This window comes from Dicentrarchus labrax, unplaced genomic scaffold, assembly GCF_905237075.1.
Source record: "Dicentrarchus labrax unplaced genomic scaffold, dlabrax2021, whole genome shotgun sequence".
NCBI classification, from domain to species: Eukaryota; Metazoa; Chordata; class Actinopteri; family Moronidae; genus Dicentrarchus; species Dicentrarchus labrax.
In genome coordinates, this window is record NW_026136724.1 from 3,803,183 (window position 1) to 3,822,889 (window position 19,707).

Consider the following 19,707-nt stretch of genomic DNA (forward strand, 5'->3'; position numbering starts at 1 on the left):
CAACAGCAAAAAGGACTCAAATATAAGACAGGTACTTGAAGACAACAACTCCCACCAAATGAGCAGTTCTCCTCAAGTTAGACTTATATCTTGACCCTACAAAATATGCCCTTGGGATTTGGAATAAAGTCTCTAACCCTATTAGTTTCAAAGTTATTAGGGCTGCCCCCTAAAATTCAATTAATTGAAGCATCTGTCAGAGACCCTCGAGCCAAACAGTCTCTTGTCTAGGTTTTACATGTCTGCTGTTGTCTGGAAAATAGGCTACATTTTTAAAGCCTTTAAGACTGGTCATATTCTAGATGTTTCCCACAAAAAGACCCAAACCAACAATGAATGTATCCTCACGTATATCCTCATGATATTGTGTGTGTATAAAGCCTGATATATCTTCTCCCTCTGTGCCAAAGAGCACCGTTCCAAAAACTATTAAAAACACATCATGTTCCTTCATTACCATGAACACACACACTGTAGTCTTTTTGCACTCGATCCCACATACACAGTTCTGCTGCTACAAATACTCACTGGACCACCAAATGTGGATTAATCCACTGCTGAAAACAGTCCCCAACAAATACACTATTTCCTCCTGTTTGAGTAACATTTGATAAATACCAGCTGTTTTTGGAAATTACTGAGCCTTTTAATTTATCTATTATCTATACCTATTATCAAACTATATATTTGCAATGTGTTTCCAAAGTTAAAGTAAAAGTGTAGGGAAGTTGGAGTGTACTAAGATTTGAATTAGGCCAGTCCACCGAAGCAGTCGAGATGCCAGAAAGCTCTGGCATAAACACGCAAGGTGCTGCAGTGACCAAGAGCGCTATCCTGCTAGACAACTTTGTAAAGGGAAAACTCTATGTCTACTCTTTACCTCATGATAGTCACGCCAAAACTTAAAATAATTGCCATGGCGTAAAATCTTGCATCTGAGTGATAAACCACTTTTTTTATGTTCTGACAGGGCAGTCCAGGGCCCAAGCTCCAGGATCAATCTATATCAGCTGGTTCTACATAATTTGATTTGGGCCACTAAAGTATATCAAGTTTGACCTCCATCTTCTAACCTGTAGAGGGACTTGGAAAATCCAGTTTTCCAACCTTAATTATTTTAGTTCATACCAGTGGTCTAAGAGCCATTTTTAGCCAAAAAGAAAAAATCTTTCTGATGTACATTTCAGTTGCTAAAATGTTAAAACATTGTTTTGTATTCGGTTTGTTATGGTAACATGCTTCTTTCACAGCTGGAGGATGTAAGGATCACTTTAGGCCTACAAAAATGATGTTTAAAATGTTTAAAAATTAAGTTATACATTTTTTGTCAAAGCCACAGGGAGTCACTAGAGAGAAGCTAGAGCTCCGGAGCCAACCTCTGGGTTATACTGTGCTCATTGGCTGTAAAGTTGTGTTTTATCAAATTGTTTCAGGTAGTAATCTACTATTAGTATTCCATTATGTACTGTAAGGCTGGAACCTTACATTATTAATACATCTGACAACTATTTTCTAAAAGGTTGAGAACACTGGTTTAGCGTATATACAATGTCAGAAAATAGTAAAAACTGCCTTTCATAAATCCCAAAGCCAAAGCTGACATATTCCAATTGTCTGTTGTCTGAACCAAAAGTTGAAAATCCAGAAACACTGACTTCACTGTCATAGAAGACCAGCAACATTTTTACATTTCAGAAGCTGGAAACAATGAACTTTTGGCATTTCTGCTTAGAAAATGACTTAAATGATTACTTGATGTTCAAAATTGTTGCTGGTTGATTTGCTGTTGGAGAGTATTACGAGATAATGCCAGATAAGGAGTCCATTATGAGAAATGAACAGACAAAATGCAGCAAATCAGAATGGAGTGTTTCACCCAGACCATGTCATAAAGGGAAACAATGAAACTGCCATGTACAGCAACAGTCAATAGCAGACCCATGAAACCAGGAGCCATGAATGGAAGTTATATTTTCCAGTATGTTAAAGACAAACAAATACGTCAATTGTGAAGGTTTTCTTCTACTGTAAGAATTCTATACAGGATCCGAACTTGTTCACTGCAAGGCCTTCAGTTTCAATGTGATACATACAGCAGGCTATATTCAAAGAAGAATGAATCACTGTGATAAAGGCTTTTGTTAGGGAGGAAGATGTTTTCACTCCTCTTACTATCACACACAAGTTTCTTTCTTAATTAGACGATGATGAAAAAATTGTGAGAGCGAGAAGCGCATACTCATGGCTGTGTTTGTGCTCGTAGAGGAGCAGATCCACAAATGTGCAAAGCTGCTTGTCCCGGCCATACAGCTCATTATTAATAATGACTCAGATGTAATCTGCCGAGGTTGCCAGATTGGTTTCTGCTGCCGAGCATCTTAGTTGTTAAATTATGAGTAGAGAGAGTAGTTCGGAGATACTGAGCATCCAAGATCTGTGATACCAGCTGGTGAAACTATTATGTACTTTCTGTGTGAATATTTAATTTCAATAGTTGATTTTTTTTAAAGCAATATTAAGTCCAGTAATAGAAAGATGGGGCTAAATTCTAATTAATAAATGAAGGACAGATAATACCTTTTAATTCTATGCTTATAAAATGGTATGTAAATGCTGGAATGCTCTCGTCTTTGTGCTACACATCTCCATCTGAACTCTGATTTACAGACAGTGAGTCCTATTGTGTTAAAAGTGAACAAATCTGCAGCCGGTGACGTTATTGGACCTTTTTTTTTTTTTTTTTTTTAAATGACTGAAAAAATCATCAATCATCATTATTTGTTCTTACTGTAAAGAAAATAAGTCTTAAAGGCTCTCTGAGAGAATAAATGTAAGACATTTTCTTTGGTGGAGGAAGTTGACATCCCATAAAAATGGCAGCCCAAATATAGCTGCAGAATATTTTTCATGCGTTGCTTAGCTCCTGTTTGTTATTTTTGGAAAAAGATTCTGACTTGCTGGACTGCACTTGTTTAGCAAATAAATCAAAGCTTCTGCAGTGCCATACACTTAATTAATGTTTTTTTTAGGTGTATACAAAGGAGACAAAAGTACAGCAGCTTCTATTTATTTTCACTAACACTAATTTTGCATCCACCTTTGCTGTGCCATATTTCTAAAAAACAAAAAACAAAAAAAACAGCATGCACGGGTTAACAAAGTCAAAACCTTGCAATGCATAGTGATTTCCAACAAACACTACCACAGCTGCAGCACGCCTACGTTACATACTCTAAATCCTCAAATAAGAAATATTTGATTCAAGTAATAGTTCAGATTAATGTTCATTACATAGCATTATTTCCATTGGTAATCCAACAAAATGATGCCATGCAGATTTAATCATGACAAGACATAGTCTAGTTTCAGACCCCTAAATCAAAGCACTGCTTTTTTCAGCAATTCAAGTCGAGCTGGTCTGTTTTCTCTGGCTGGAATATAACCAATCAGACCAATCAGAGCTTGTAGGTGGAATTAAAAATGGGGATTTAACTTCCATGTATAGCTAGCTATGTAACTATAGCTCGAAAAACAGCAACAAAGAGATGGCTAAAATCATAGCAACAAAGTGTACATGTGGTGTAAGGTGACTTACAGAAACTACTGATATAATATTCTGTCATAAATAATGTTAAGATCACTGCTACCACAGCATCAGGGTCGACAGAAAAGTGCTGACACAATTTACTATTTGTAAATGTATGGTAAGTCTTCCTGATCAGTATTAAATTTTACTTCACTATAATGCTATGTAGCAAGAAGAGAAGTTTACAGATTGTATAGTCACTTTACTATTTTTCACAAAAAGGATGTGATGTGCCAGTAGACTAAACTGTAACTTTGGAATGCCACTGCCAGTAAAATTTCACAGCTCATCAGTTTCTTTTGTGCATTACGTAGTTGGACAATAACAACACACTCAAACTTAGTTCTGACTTTGTGAACTTTTAAATATACTGAATTTAGTCAATTTAGTCCGATTCCGAATTGGGACACAGCACCTGTCCAGCTGGGGTGTTTTCACCCCTAACCAGTTTGGTTCAGTTAGGGTTAGTGGGGTTGCCCGCTTAGTGCAATTCGTTTAGGCTGGGGTGAAAGCTAAGTCAAACAGACCAAAAAAAAAATGGGGGCTTTGAAGCAGACGGTGGTGTGGTTTGTTTGCAATCTGAAATCAAACAGACCAACCACAGCACTTTGTGATAGTGGTTATGTGCTTTTATATATATTTTCATACAAATCATCAGGTAACCATGGTAACACGCATGTGTGTCAGAACACGGGTGCAGGCATTTTCCGTGATCAATCTGACAGTCAAAAGCAGCTAAAACTGCATTGTGTTGTTTTTTTATCCAACTCTGTGTATTTGGCAGTTCATTAAGTCCATTAAAAAGTGTGGCATAGTGATTTCACATAATCCCTCCTCAGAATTTTGCACCTCTTTTTCATCCTGTCTCTGTTTGTTAATCATTATTCAACATGCGGTTTGCTAGGGCTGTGGGATATGATCAAAATCTCATGTCCCGATATAGGTCATTTTATATCCATTTAACGATACAGATCACAATGCCATTCATGCAGTGACATTGACATTTCTATAAATTCAATGAATAAATAATTCATATATTACATATAATGTAATAAAGCCTCTTGCAGTGTCTGAATCCGAGATTCATTTGACTTGACTATACTGTACTGTCATGCAGAAGGAGCGGCATGCAAATAAAGAAAAATATTGTTCAGTGTGATTTGTGACACAACAAAGTAAACAACACATTTTTCTATCATCACATGACATATATCGTCATATTGCACAGCCCTACGGTTGAGTGGGTTGCAGTCTCATAGCAGTAACACTACTCATAATCAGTTATTTTTTGTGAGCTCTTTGTGACACCAGAAGATAAATATCCACATTAGGAGCCTTAAAGTACTGCATGACCTGCTGTTGGTCACCTTGCTAGGTGGCTTTTCATCAAGAAATGTAGAGGAACAAGTCAGAGTGCACCAACTCCCGCTGTAACAACTGTGTCACATTTACTTTGACTGCAGCCATACACATCATGGACACACATTAAGCCACTGTCCACTCTTCTTAATTCCCTATCCTCTTTTTTGCTTTCCACGTGGTTCTCTCTGTGGTTATCAGTCCTACCGGCGGTGGCACCAAGCTGCTGCACTCAAGTCCTAAGTCAAGACTGACCTGAGTCCTAAACAAGTCATAGTGCACCAAATGTAATGCCATTTCAACAACAGAACAGACAAACCAAAAATGATCTTTATTTGCCCTGCTGCAAATTGATTGGATGCTGTCACATTGGTTCAAACAAAGTGGATCTGGAGAATTAGGTGTCGACTGGATAGCCTTAACGTAAGTTGATTCAGAAAATGAAGGAATGGTCTTAGGGGAAAGTATCACAGCGAAGTGAAGTCACAAGTCATTGAAATTAATTTGTGACTTGAGTCTGACTTGAGTCCAAATCATGTGACTCGAGTCCACACCTCTGCAACCTACAGTCCGTCTTACTTCCTTTAAAAACTGAAACATGCACACAAGTTCTCGTAGCTCTCAGACGGAGGGTGGCTGCGCCATACGTCTGTGACAAATGACTTGTAAAGTCACATTAGTGTCAGGAGGAAGGAGCAGAGCACCGCCCCCACACTATCCCTCTGCTCCGCCGATTCATGCAGTGACAAATTTGGAAGGTTAGGGGAGAATGAAGCAAGCAGGATCTAATTTAGGTTGGGATGGTAAGGGGTTTGGATGGGGATGTGGAGTGTGTTTATGTGTGTTTGCATGTGTGTAAGAGAGTGATCCAGGCGTGGGATGGACTGTAAGAGCCCACTGAGAAGCACACAGCGTCAGACTACCTCTGTGGAGGAGAGAGAGAGAGAAAGGAGAGGATGAAGTGGGAGTGAGGGATGGCAGTGGGAAATGGCGAGTAACGGCCCATGAAGCCAGATGGATAGAGGGATGGAAGAGGAAGAAAAGACAGGAAGTTTAAGACAGTGGCAGACAACAGGATGGAGAATGAGAGGAGGTGACAGACACAAATGAAGAAATTGAGAAACAATCAGAACATAGGAAATGCGAAAAGATAGATAGGAAGATAAACTCCCTTTTCTCCTATAGCCCCACTTATCTAACCATAATCTCCTCTCCTCCTCACAGTGTTATATATCTACGTTTGGATTCCAATAGCTAAGGTCCATTTCCAGTGAAATACCCAGATTCACTTATCTCCAACATTAACAAATCTCTTGTCCAACCTTTTATCTCTCCTAGCTCCCTCCTTTTAATTAGCAAAGAGCAATTTAGATAACATTCAGGATTCTCACTTTTAGCTAGTGCTAACAGTCACTTTTGCCAGAAAATGGTATCAGCTTTAGTTAATTAACACTAATTTAGAAATAGCTAAAATAAAACCTGCCGGTTAATGTGCCTCTGCTAGCCGATGTCTATACTTAGCCAAGTTATTGGTAGGTGAAAAGACACACCTTCTGTAACACCTGGACACCTAGACTCTACGGCCATGCTAATGGGACGCTAACATGCTCATGTTTACCATGTTCATTATCTTAGTTTAGCTTGTTAGCATGTTTGTTAATTAGTAATACATTTATTGACAAGAATCTGGCAATACAATCACAATATAGGGGTTGCGATATATATTGCGATACATTGCAATACTGTAAGCAACGCGATATATTGCAATTTTTCAAAAATCAAAGTTTAGGATTAATGGAGTGTAGCCTGCAAGCTAGTTGAGACAGTCAACTTGAGCTGCACTTCTATAAACAGATGACATGCCTCACTCTCCATAATCACAAATCAAGGGCACCCTTCCAATCTGGCGGTCTATTTAAACTGCAAAATTTTCCAGCTCTCTCTCTGCTCTGTCAATGCCGCTGCTGTCCTGCATTACTATTGCTGCCTGTCGTTCTTTAAGCCCCACCACCACCCCAGCATCCACCTGTAGGCTCCAGCTACGGGGTTTGAGGTATTTGCTCATCACTCCCCAATATCTCTAAATAAACATATCATAACATATAGGGATAAAGTTGGAGCCGAGACGGCAAAATCTAACTATGCTATACTGCTGTAATAAACATTTCAAACGTGAGTTGTCTGACTGAACTGTCATAGTACAAAGAATGCACCATAATATGCATAAAATCAAGTCAAAAGGTCTGTTTTTGTTTGCATATTAAGAGACTACCAAAAGTTCATGGCCATAGGTAGTTGCAGTCTGGATTCCTGTTAAGTCAGAGTCTAGACTCACAGACTGTCAAGCACTCAGATAATCAGGCGGTCAGATAATCAGACGGGTAGCACCTCGGGGTGGCAGAGTTGATGGTGATATTGGTTGTGGTGGGGTGGGTGTGGAAATACACGGGCCATAAAGTGGCGCCAGCCTGGCATCGCCATGGTGACGGAGGGACACGAACAGGCACCATCCCACTACTCCTGCCAGAGTGGAGCATGTGCAGGAGGTGGCTGTTGTGTGTATCATCCATCTACAGACAGAGCCCATCAAATGATGGTGAGGGGCACGGGTGGAAATGGGTGCACAGATAAGGAAAAGAAAGGGGGAGGAGGGAGTTTAGGGAGTAGAAGAGATGGGACAGATGTAATGAGGGAGGGAAAGGCCAAAGAACACATAACGTGGATGGTGGAAAAGAAGAAGAAAGTGAAAAGGATGGAAGATGGGATGATTGTAGGATGCGAGGAGGGAAGAAAGAGAAATGAGAGGAATGGAGGGAGAAGGCAAGGAAAGAAGGAAGAATGGAAGAAAGCAGAGAAGGATAGATGGAGGAGGTAAGAAAAGAAGGAGGGAAGAGGGGAGCAGACAGTGCAGAAGGGGGGGAACACACGGAGCCTCCAGCTGGAGCCCCTCTGTGCTGCAGGAACACACCCCGGGGCTCACACGCACGCACAAGCATGCAGTCCAAGGCAAGTGAGAGCACACACGGGTGCACACACTCACAGACACACAGTAGACACACACATTCACACATTCAGAGAGAGATGTTCTTACACACACACTCATCACCTCATGTGCCCATTACACCAGCCAGGGCCAGCCGGTGAATATGAATAAAATCATCTCTTCCTAAATCCCCATCCCTCCATTCCTCTGTCTGTCTTTCTCTCTCCCTTTATCCATCATCACCTCTTCCATATTTTCCCGACATCTCTCCTTGGTCTCCTGCTCGCTGTGTGTTCTTATGTGATCTCCATCTTCCTCTCGGTCCACCTCAGGCAGCGCTCTGCAGTGGCCTGAGCAATAAACCCGGGGGCCCCTGCTATCACAGCAAACCAATTAACCGGCACTGGGGGCACGCACACACACACACTCAAACTTTGCCCTTGGGAACCTGTCACAAAAACACACACACACACACACACACACACACACACACACACACACACACACACACACACACACACACACACACACACACACACACACACACACACACACACACACACACAAAGCAGATCATGGACCACCACCAGACCACTTACACACTCATTCCCGCAAACACAGACACAGCCCGTCCACAAGGAGTTGAGCTAGAAAAATAGAAATGCAAGCTAAATAAAGAAGCAAATAAATGATTCATTTGAGCGATTCAATGATTCAATGATGCACAGATGAGGCTGAAAAGAGAACAGTAGGAAAGCATTGTCACGATAACATTTTTACTTTGGCACCAAGTCATGGGCAGATTAACATGTCATATGGCCCAAGGCAAAAATGAGCTGCTGTGCCCCTATTGAACCCTACTGTGTAACATACAATTTTTCTAGGTGGAACGCTACCTGGCCTCAAATTTACCATGTGTTTATTTGGCTTAACACAAATACACTCATGCTAAATATAAACACAACACAAAAAAAGGTCACAAATTAAATTTTGACACAATGAAGCCCTGTGCCACTGTCAAAAGTGTTTGCTTAACCCTTCAAAAATATATGGACACAAGTGGTACGGATGAATAACATGAACGTGCCAATAATGGCGTGTTGTGTGAATGTAGAATATTCACACTGCTATTATTTGGCATCTCATCACTTCCCAAAAGAAAGCGCAAACTCAGTACAGCAAGGACTGAGGCCAACTGGCTTCACTTACCAACTTCTTTACTTAATTTTTTCACCACAAATGAACTTTCTAACTTGCTCAGCCGCTGAATTCCGAAGATCCCAGAATTTGAGAATCCACAAGAATCCATCATGCCAGGCTTTAAGCATACGCAAACCACAGTGGTTTGGACCAATCCACTTCTGGCAGCCATGGCATGAGATACAGCTGTGATTTAACGCTAGCTGTGTCTGACGATGTGTTTGAAAAGTGACTGTTAGCTCCAAAAAAACAATGGCGGCTGTTAAAGAGGTTAGCGTAGATGCTGCTAGCATTCTATCAGAACAAGAGTATTTCTACATTAGAGCAAAAACAAAGAACGGCACTGAAGGCTTTTCTCCATGGAAAAGATGTTTTTACTCTTCTCCGACTGACTTTGGTAAATGTTTGACTACATTATATGGTTTGTTGATTTGACTGGTTGAAGTTGATAGACATGATAGACAGATATTTTTAAAGTGCCTGCACGACGACTTCCCAGATGGTTCTGTGTAACAGACCATGTGGCACGGTAAGGTTACTGCCTGAATGCAAAGCTACACACCAAACTGGATCCTCGATTTATTTAATGACGAACCAGTCTTCTTTCCCAGGGTCAAAGCACACCCATCTGTATGTGGTGTGTGCCATATGGGCACCAAATGATGCAGTGCTACAAGACATAATAGCTATGTGTTGACCTTTGGAGGAATTTTTTTTTCAGGAGCTGGTTGTGGTCACATGTGGTAAATGTTCTCGGCACACACAAAGGAAAAAAACCTTTGAAGTCACAGTGCAACCAAGCACTCCAGACATAGGAATCAGGATTCACCAACGGCTTACCCTACTACCAAAAGTTTCATTGACTATTCCAAGACACTACAGGACGAAATATAGGTCTGATGTTTCTGTAATTACTTACTTACTTCTGCTGCACTTGGGGCCACCAACGTGCAACCTTAAAACATAAGACCATAAAACTGTTCACTAAAACTGTGTCAATTTTATAGAAGCTAGCTAACAATAAATGCCACACATAAGTGAAACCTCAACCAAGTACTTTTTTCCGTAACTGCACTAAGAGTTTTCTCTTGTGTTCAGTGCCAAAGCAGGGGTTACTCACCAGGGGGAGCCGTAGATCCTGAAGCCCCGCACTGTGACCTCGGAGTCCTGCAGGTAGATGCAGTTGGTGAGCAGCGACTGGACATTCTCATAATTCTCTGGCTTCAGCTTGGAGGCAGACGGGAAGTAGTAGAAGTCCTGCTTGATCAGGTCAGCCATAAACTCCTGGTCAAAGGTCAACTCGTGGTTTCCGGCAATTACTATCTTGATGTCATAGGGCAGGGTACCTGGCAGGGGAGGAGAGGGGAAAGTTGAGAAGTGATGGAAAGGAAAGGGAGGGGGAGAAGTGGGGAGGGAGGAAAATAATGGGAGAAACAGGTAAGGAGGAAGAATGCAGGGGAATGAAAGAGAAGAGAAGATGGGAGTGATTGGGGAGTGACAATGAGAAATGTAGAGAGGTGGCAAAATTTGATGAAGAAGGACAGATAAAGGATAACAATGCGAGAAAATGGAGAGGGTACAGAAGAAAAGACAAGAGGGGAGGAAGATGAGAGGTGTAAATTAGGAGAAAGGAGGTGGAAGTAGTAAAGGTAAGAGAGAAAAGGAAAGGAGAGGAGACAAGGATGGAAGATAAAGGCCAGGTCGAGGAGAAAATTGAAAATTGAGGGAGACATCGGGACATGGAAAGGGGAGAAGGAAAGGCAGGAAATGTAGGAGAGGGGGTGAGAGAAAGGAAACGAAGGAAAGACAGGTAGCATCGAGTGGGGAGGGGAAGAAAAGGAGAGGGCGACATGAAACCCATCCCACACAGCTTGGCATTCACATGCGACAAGGCTCTCCTCATTGTTTTCCCCTCCATTTCTAGCAAATCTGTACATCTGTCTTAGCTTCCCTCCATCAGTCAAGGTCTCAACCCAGTGCTCTGCTGTCTTCTGTTTATGGAAGCATAGCTGAACGCATCCGTCAGGGAATCTTTATCTGGAGGAACGATGAGGAGGGAAAGCACAAAGAATGATCATTGTGAAGTTTACGACGCAGAATATTAAACATTTACTGACTTTGGCAACCGCTGCCGCATCTTTCCTTCCCTTTCTCTCTCTCTCTCTCATCATCCTCCTCTAATCAAACACCGACTCCTTCGCATCACCCCCCATTTTCTACTCCGTCTCAATGGCTTTAATTGGCTATTCAGAGGCTGGCGCAGCAGGACGCGCGATCGATCGGCGCCCATCAAACCCAGCGGCGGCCGGCCCTTCACAAATCTACATGATGTTTTCAAAGCTCTGCTGAGAGCCAACACTGACAAACATCTGGGGGTCTGCTTTGTCAGGTAGAGCGGCTGACGGAGGGTTCAATCACCATGGCTTATTTTTTTTATTACTGCCAGGACGGCGCGGCGTGCAGCTGAGCAAGCCAGTTTGTGTGTCAGTGTATGTGTTTGGGAGTGACTTTCCCTCGTGTGTGCGAGTTTGCATGCATCTGTGCATGGACGTGTCATGTTAGTGAAAAGGAGTAATTAAACTGAGCTTTAGAAGAGGCTGACAGCCCGGCGACGGCTCTGTCATAACAGCCAATCACAGCCGGGTGACAGAAAAAGAGAAAGAGCTGGTGGGGATAGAAGGAGGGAGAGGAAGGAGAGAGCGACAGAAATACTTTAGGAAGCCCAAAAATCCTTGAGTGTGAAGGAGGAATAATAACAAGATGAAGCAGCTGTCAAAGAGTGCCCATCTCTGCAGTTTGGGCCGGGGGCCGCCCCCTCTCCCCAACACAGCTACCATTTGTTTGGCAGAAGGGCTTGTGTTTAGTTGTCAAGCAGACACCAAAAAAGCCCCGTAAATGAGGGGCTGCACCTCCACAAAGGCACACGTATACACACACGCCACCGCACAATCAAAAGATGCTTTATATTCCTTTTCGTCAGACTTTGATAGTGTTCACTCGTTCGTCACTGGACAAACCAAGGTTGAAGGAATTCTCCACTCCAAAATAAAAATTCAATCAATATTTCTGTCGCTGTCTTGAAGGTAATGGGCCTAACCCAAAGACTGCACTGTGGGTCCTAAAGTGCAACATTTACCTCTCTCTTGGTTTCACACAGTGAAATTCTTAAGTAAACATTACACTTTGGACCCAGTGTCATTTTATTGGCTGCAAAAACTGCATTAAGTACTTGAAACACTATAACCAATGATCAGCTTTTATGGAACTAACACACTGGACTGGTAATTTCAGTGATTCAAGAGTCCAACCCCCATCTGGCATCTATCAAATGGTTTGAGATATCCACGGAGCAAAAGTAAAATGTCACTTGAAAATTGAACTTCAACTGAACCAAAAATTGTAATTTGCTAAATCAAAGCAGCAAGCAAAGAGGCTTACTGGAAGGCTTTACGATAATGTGCAAGGTAAAATGACCTCTTTTGTCTATGGAGTCTGATGAAGAGTGAAAGCCTGTTTCTGGTGAGAACAGAATAAAGGTTTACACTGGATACACCACATATTCTTTAAAGTTAAGTGCGATTGATTCTTAGTTCAGCTTGCTCCAGTGGAGGCAAGCACAAACACTCTTGTGTCTTGTGCTGAAGAGTGGAAAACATTGTAACTTTTAGGCACGTATAAAAAAAAAAAACACCAAGACGCACAGTGCAAGAGAGGAGTGCATGTCAGGCGCACCCCACCATAAGAAAACAATGTTTTTGTAGGCGACGCCTTTTAACCTTTATTTGTTCAGGGAATGTTGACTGAGAAGAAACGACCTAATCATATTCACACTGTTACACATTGCTACCTGGAAGCTGCCCAGTACAACCACAGTCTGATCTGCTGCCACTGAGCAGATCCACTGGAGTGGTTGGGGTTAAGGGCCTTGCTTAAGGGCACCTCAGTGGTGGTAATGAGGGAGGGGCAAGCGTTGCTTCTTCACTTTCCCTACCCAGATCTATCCTGCCAGTCCATGGATTAGCCGACAACCTTCCGGTCACAACTTACTTATAGCTACTGTGTTAGTAAACATTTGCACATCCAGCATAGCTAAATGCTCAATTAGTGGGCTAACGAAAAAGGAAATGAGCTGAACAATGCTAAAAAAGCTTTGTAAGAAAAGAAAATGCAGGGAACTCAGATGACAATTGACAATGAGTAACTCTTTTCACACTTTGTTATTTGATCCTTTGTAAATATAAAAATGTAATTAGTGGAGCTTTAAGAATAAGTTATATATATAACTTTTATTTATCACACAGCCAACTGTTGTTTCTAAAGTCTTCACTTACAGCAAGTACAAATCTGGTTTTATTGCATCTCATACTCCCTCACAAAATGGTACAAATTTATCAGACAACACATATTTTCCCTGCAGCCTTAATGATGACTGTGATAGTTTCTGGGAAAGAGCTCACCAGGAAAGGAGCCAAGTAGCTGCATGGGAGTGGTGCAGCATCTACCTGTAGACTTGTGTAGCTTGTTGTCTCAGTCTTTGAGGACCGGAGCAGCCAGGGTGTGAAGTGATGGATGAAAACTGGACTGACCTGAGACTGCATGCATGGCAAAAATGCAAAGTATGGATGAAAAATGAATGAAGGTCAAGAAGAAGCTACCTTTAGTCTTTGAGCTCCAAAACATATATATATATATATATATATGTGTATATATATATATATTATAAGTCGCACGTGAATGCCAACAAGTGTGTGTGTGTGTGTGTGTGTGTGTGTGTGTGTGTGTGTGTGTGACATGTCAGGTCAGAGATATTTTCTCTGCATGCTTTGCATCCAACAGTACAACTTGTCTACTTTGATCTGCAAATCAACATAAAGAAATGTAATGATTCAAAGGGAATTATCCAAAGCCACAGTGGTGTTCACAGACAGATAATCTGGGGAAGAATGAAAGCTGCTTTGGATGAGATCATCAGCTAAATGCCTGAAATGCAAACATCAAAAATAAGTAACGGAAACAGATATACTTTTATGTGTGTCCATGTGTGCGTGAGAGCCTGAGGGAAGACAGGCAGCGACATAACAAGACGCTCATAAATTTTCAACAAATAAACACTATCTGTGTCTCCTCAGAAATTCTGCAACGCGAGCAGTTTTTCACCCATGAAGTTTGACGGCCAACTGTAAACTGAGAGAAATAAATCACAGGGAGAAATATAAAACTCCACCAGCTGGACACAAATACCCTTCCATCCTCCTACACACACACACACACACACACACACACACACACACACACACACACACACACACACACACACACACACACACACACACACACACACACACACACACACACACACACACACACACGCACGCTCTTACTTAGCAAAATTAAATTTCAATTTCATGGATGAATTTTTTTGAAAGTTTCCCCAAGAAAAAAAGCTGCAAAAAGACAATATGAGAATACCAACTAGCTGAACTTCATACAGTTGAATCTGACTCAAAGCATCGATCGTGTGCATCTGTTTATCGAAGGAATTCTCTGTTCCAGCCAACTGCTGTCAATATAAATATAATAACAGTACAAAAAAAAGCAAGAAATTCAACAATACACTCCCTTATTGTGCATGTCCACAAAGAACAAATCAATCACAAAAAGACAATTTCTGCATCAAATGAGAATGAATGTGTTGCTTCTGTGACAAAAGAAAGAGAAGAAAAGGGGAGAGGATGTGGGTGGAAGTGTGTGTGTGGGGGGGGCATCTAAACATTTGGGGGCGAATTTCCCCCACAACACGCGGGCCATTCTTTGTCACCCCACCATCTTTTGTCTTTGAATTCAAAAGGCTGCTTTTAAGCAACAAATAGTTTTAATTTGTCTGCAAGTGAATCAGCGGTGGTGCAGAGCTGTCGGCCACATCTTCTGCTGCATCAAAAAATAAATAAATACAAAAGATGAAGCAGGGAAAAAAACAAAGTCAGCAAGTGAGCAAGTGGAAGTGCAAAGATTGGAGGAAAACAGGACAGCGCTGAAGGCAAGGCTGCGTTCAGGAGTGGAAACAGCTGGACTTCAGTCTTTCCTTCTGTCCCCTTCATCCCTTTATTCCTCTCTGGTTCTTTTTCAATCCCTTCTCGCTCAGTGTCTTTGCTCTTTTGTCAAGCGCCTGCCCCCCTCCAGTCATACACATCCCAGATCTGCTATCTGTCACCACAAAAACCTCCATCCTCCCGTGAGCTCCACAAAGCGGCCTGTGTGTATGTGTGTAAATGTGTGTAGTGCCACATGCAGCCCGCAGGTATGTACATGCTCCTGGGGGTCTGTGCATTAGCATAATGTTTGTCTATCTTGACGTGTGAATGGTTATGATTGTGTGTGTCTGTATATAACACTGGCTACAGTATCTGTGTGTGTTTGTATATGTGTGTGGACTCCCACCCCCCGCCACAGGAAATCTTCCGGAGTTCGGCCACCATTGTTCCTACGCTGCGATGGGTGGTCTGCTCTTTGAAGAGGAAAATCCCTGTTCTACCCAAAGCTCTGGCATGTACAGGGGGATTACTGCCCATTGTGTGTGCATGTGTGTGTGCGCTTATATGTGTGTTTGTGTGCATGCAGAAACAAAAAAGCAGAAATTTTCCATTTTCCTGTCTGCCAAGACAAAGTTAATTCCTCAGTGTGTGTGTGTGTGTGTGTGTGTGTGTGTGTGTGTGTGTGTGTGTGTTGGTTACCAAAAACTAGTAGCCAAAACGCCCTGCCAAATAACTTAGTACTAAAGTGAGCGTGTGTGTCTAGAACGTCGACGAGTGTGTGTGCAGTTGCAGAAAACAGGGGCCAAATATTTCCTGCCAACTCAATGCTTAAATTAATACCAGTGTGTGTGTGTGTGTGTGTGTGTGTGTGTCAGTATGAGTGAATGCATGTGTACAAGAAGCAGTAGCCAAAACTTTCTGCTAAAATTAAATTAAAGGAAAAGTCCAGTTTATTGGATTTTATTTGTCGTAGTGTAGGAACTTTTTTGTGTGTGTAGTTGTAGTAAATGATGGTAATGATGTTGTGCATGAGATAACATATTGAAGGGACTTGGAGAGGAGAACGTTTTTAAGCTAATTCTAAAATTTAAAATTTTTTTAGGCAGACAAAATTTTCTTGTTATTGCATCACTCGTGGCCTTTTTCCCCTTTCACAACAGGTGTCCTAAAGGAGTAATTTGACATTTACTTATTCACTTTCTTCATGAGAGCTGAAGATCGTGTCTATGCGTTAAGTAGAGCCGGGAGGCTATTAGCTTAGCATAAACAATGGGAGCAGGCGGAAACAGCTAGCCTGGCTATATCCAAAGTTGAAAAATACACCAACTAAGAACTCTAAAGTTAATCATATCATATCAAAATCACAACTTGTAGCTTTTACATTTCTGCTTGTGTATAAATTTCAGGCTAGGCGTTTCCTCCTGTTGTTGTTACCAGCTGGTTATACCAATTGACTTTCGGCCTAATTGGATATTTTTAGGACTACTGGGCCGTCGGAACAATTGCATGGCATCCTAGATACGTGACAGACAGACATGAGAGTACTGACAGTATCAATTTTCTCATCTTACTCAAAAGCAATTTAAGCATATTTCAGAAATTGTTACATTTATTCTAGTGCAATTTGGCATTTTTACTGACCAGACACACTCAGATTATCTGATATACTGTTGGCTTGTTTATGACCTGTCTGTCACAACGCCCCTGTTTCCTGTCATGTTGGACTTTGTTGTGGCAATGAAAGGGTGTCCAGAACCCAGAAAATAAGACCCAGGTTGAAATAAACCATAATACCGAAGTCTGTGTCTGTGTTAAATGCAAGCACATATGCCGGTGCATGTCGTATACACCCCACGGTTAATATATGTCTTGTTTACGTATAGAAAATAGTGAGATTACAGCCAAACACTGCAGCTTTAGCCGGCCTTTATCTGTGCGTGCTTAAACAGAAATGCAATAATTCAAAGGGAAGCTTCAAAAGCAACGGCACTGATGTTCAAAGACAGACTAGCTAAAGACTCAGCTCGGATCAGTCGTAATTCCTTTAGAGCATGTGTGTGCAGTGTGTGTGCTAGTCAGAGACAGACAGGGAAGACTGGATATGAGAGAAGAAAGTAATATGTCACATGAAAGAGAAAAAGAGAGGTGAGTAAGGGAGGGACATGCAACAAGGTAGAGACGGATGACGGCGGAAGAGAAGCAGCAAGGCTTCCGCCTTCTCACCTCAGCTTAAACTTAATGCTCACTCGTTTCATTTAACTCACCACCCACACACTGCTGCGTCTACACACACAAACATATACACACACAATCACACAAGCAGACGCAAAACAAAGACAGCCAGCAATTATGAGACGGCGTACACAAACACCACCTACTGAGCAACGCATCCAAAACACACATTTTATCTGAGTACAGCAGCACCTCCTAACACTTCACAATGTCCTCACTGAACATAATGCCTTACACGCACGCACACACACATAAAGAGACACACACACACAGAAGCAGTGACAAAGACAGATACAGCGCATCATCAAGCGGCCTCGTAGGTGGTCTCTCTCTTCTCTTTCTCCCTCCTACACTCCATCTCTGTCTCTTTCATCCTGTCTGCTCCACTTCCACGTTCAGTGTGACGACGTCGCCTCCAGGATGAAGTGGTTGAAGATTAAGCTGCAACTTTCAGAACGAGCGACGTGGGCTTCTGATGAATGCTGATGAATTAAATGACTGGCCACTCGCCATCTGTCCCGTGTTCTGGTTTTAAACTGAAATTGCTACTGACGCCACATTTAGCCCAAGTTAAACTACAACTCTCGTACACCGCCCTATTCTAGTTTCTCACACCGAAATTTCTTTGACCAATCATGACTGACAGCACTGCTGTTCTGCCTGACTGATACTATAATAGTAAATACAAACGCAACCCATGGCAATGGCTACATATTACATATTTTTAAAGTTTCATTGGGAAAAGAACTGTAACAACTGACACTTCCTGAGTCCTGCCTCTTTTTGCTCAGTTAGCTAGTTAATCAGTTGTTAGCTAGATAGTTACATATGAATGTTAGCAAAACTCTAGCTAACTAGCTGGCTAATCAATCATTAGTTAGCTAGTTAGCTAATGATATGCTAAGATAACTAACTTAAGATGTGATTATATGTTGCTTTTTTGGTTCTCTTTTCAACAAAGCCGAACCTAGCACATAGCTTATCTAAGTACAGGAAAGGAGAAATTGACCAAGTTTCTAAATTGAGGCCGTCTTAGCGCATTGGAGTGCAGAGCAAAAAGCGGAACTTGGGAAGGGTCAATTGGCCAATTCATACTGCAAACAAATACCAGAGCCGGAGCTAGGCCAATGAGTAATGGAACCGGGCTCAGCAGCCCCCGCCAGAAAACATGGCTTAGCCAGGACCGAACACGGTCACCGAGACCAATGGATGCCATTTTATGACAGAGCCTGTGTGACCTAGTAAAATCACCACTCACACACATCTCCTAGCTGAAACTAGGGAAAAAAGGTTTTACGAGACAGGACGAGCTAGTTAGCATTCTAACTTGAGTATAATCTGAAACACAATACATAGACGTGTTATTTCTTCGCATTCTGTTGATAATTTTAGTAAATCTTTGAATGTTTGAAATTGCATATTGCACCTTTAAAGTTGCGTGTGTGTCTAGAATTTAGTGGCATCTGGCGGTGAAGTTGCAGATTGCAACCAACCTCCAAATTCTACCGGCACGGCCACAGTGCATTCCAGCTCTGCCACAGTCGCCAGAGCTGATTGTGCCCATTCTAGACAATGCTCAAAATTTCACGAGAAGCACTCTGGCGTCTCTCCGCTGCGCTCCATGTATGCAGCTGGTTATATGTTTGATGGAAGCCACGACCCACTCACATCAAGGAGCACAGAGCAGATCACAATGGCAGGAAGTCAGACACAGAAACAGCACCGAGAATTTTCAAAAAGAAACAATACAGCGTGCAGACTCCGGATCAAATCACACTAGATCAACATTGTGACACCAAGTCAGAAGTCAGTCAGTCAATCAGAGGAGATTTTAGGCGGAGAAACACAATACAAAATACACAAGTTAGTAATGTCGGTCAGGCAACACGCTCTGAAGACGATTCCCTTCTGAAACACTCTCAGTGGGATTTGAAGACACGCACATCACAGAGCCAAACTGTGTAATAGACTCAATGTCTTAAAGCCAAATAGATCCTCCTAAATGTTACACACTGGACCTTTAAAACACAACGCAAGCAAATATTTGGCTGAACCTCTGTTGTTCCACCTTTGGATATTTGTTATTATGAGCAGCAGATTAAAGTGTTCTCTGCACTGTTGCAGTGCTGGTGGCTAAACAGTGTTTGATGCCTACATCTGTACACAGACTGACTGATTCACATTTAACTCCCCTTTGCTCTTTGTTTAACTATTTCGCTGCTTGGTGTATTGTTTGTCATCAATTTCTAAAGAGAGGGTTTACATACAGCAAATTACAGGCACTGACCCAGAAAACAAATCTGAGACAGAGAAAG

The 19,707-nt window shown here is 41.9% G+C and overlaps 1 protein-coding gene across 1 annotated transcript in view; it reads right to left on the reverse strand.

Moving 5' to 3' along the window:
* Nucleotides 1-19,707, reverse strand: part of mpped1 (metallophosphoesterase domain containing 1) — a 76,593-nt gene that overhangs the window by 36,602 nt on the left and 20,284 nt on the right. Inside the window, exon 4 of the mRNA XM_051391713.1 lies at nucleotides 10,249-10,474. Within this exon, the coding sequence (XP_051247673.1) occupies nucleotides 10,249-10,474 (226 nt within the window). The remainder of the gene's footprint in view (nucleotides 1-10,248; nucleotides 10,475-19,707) is intronic.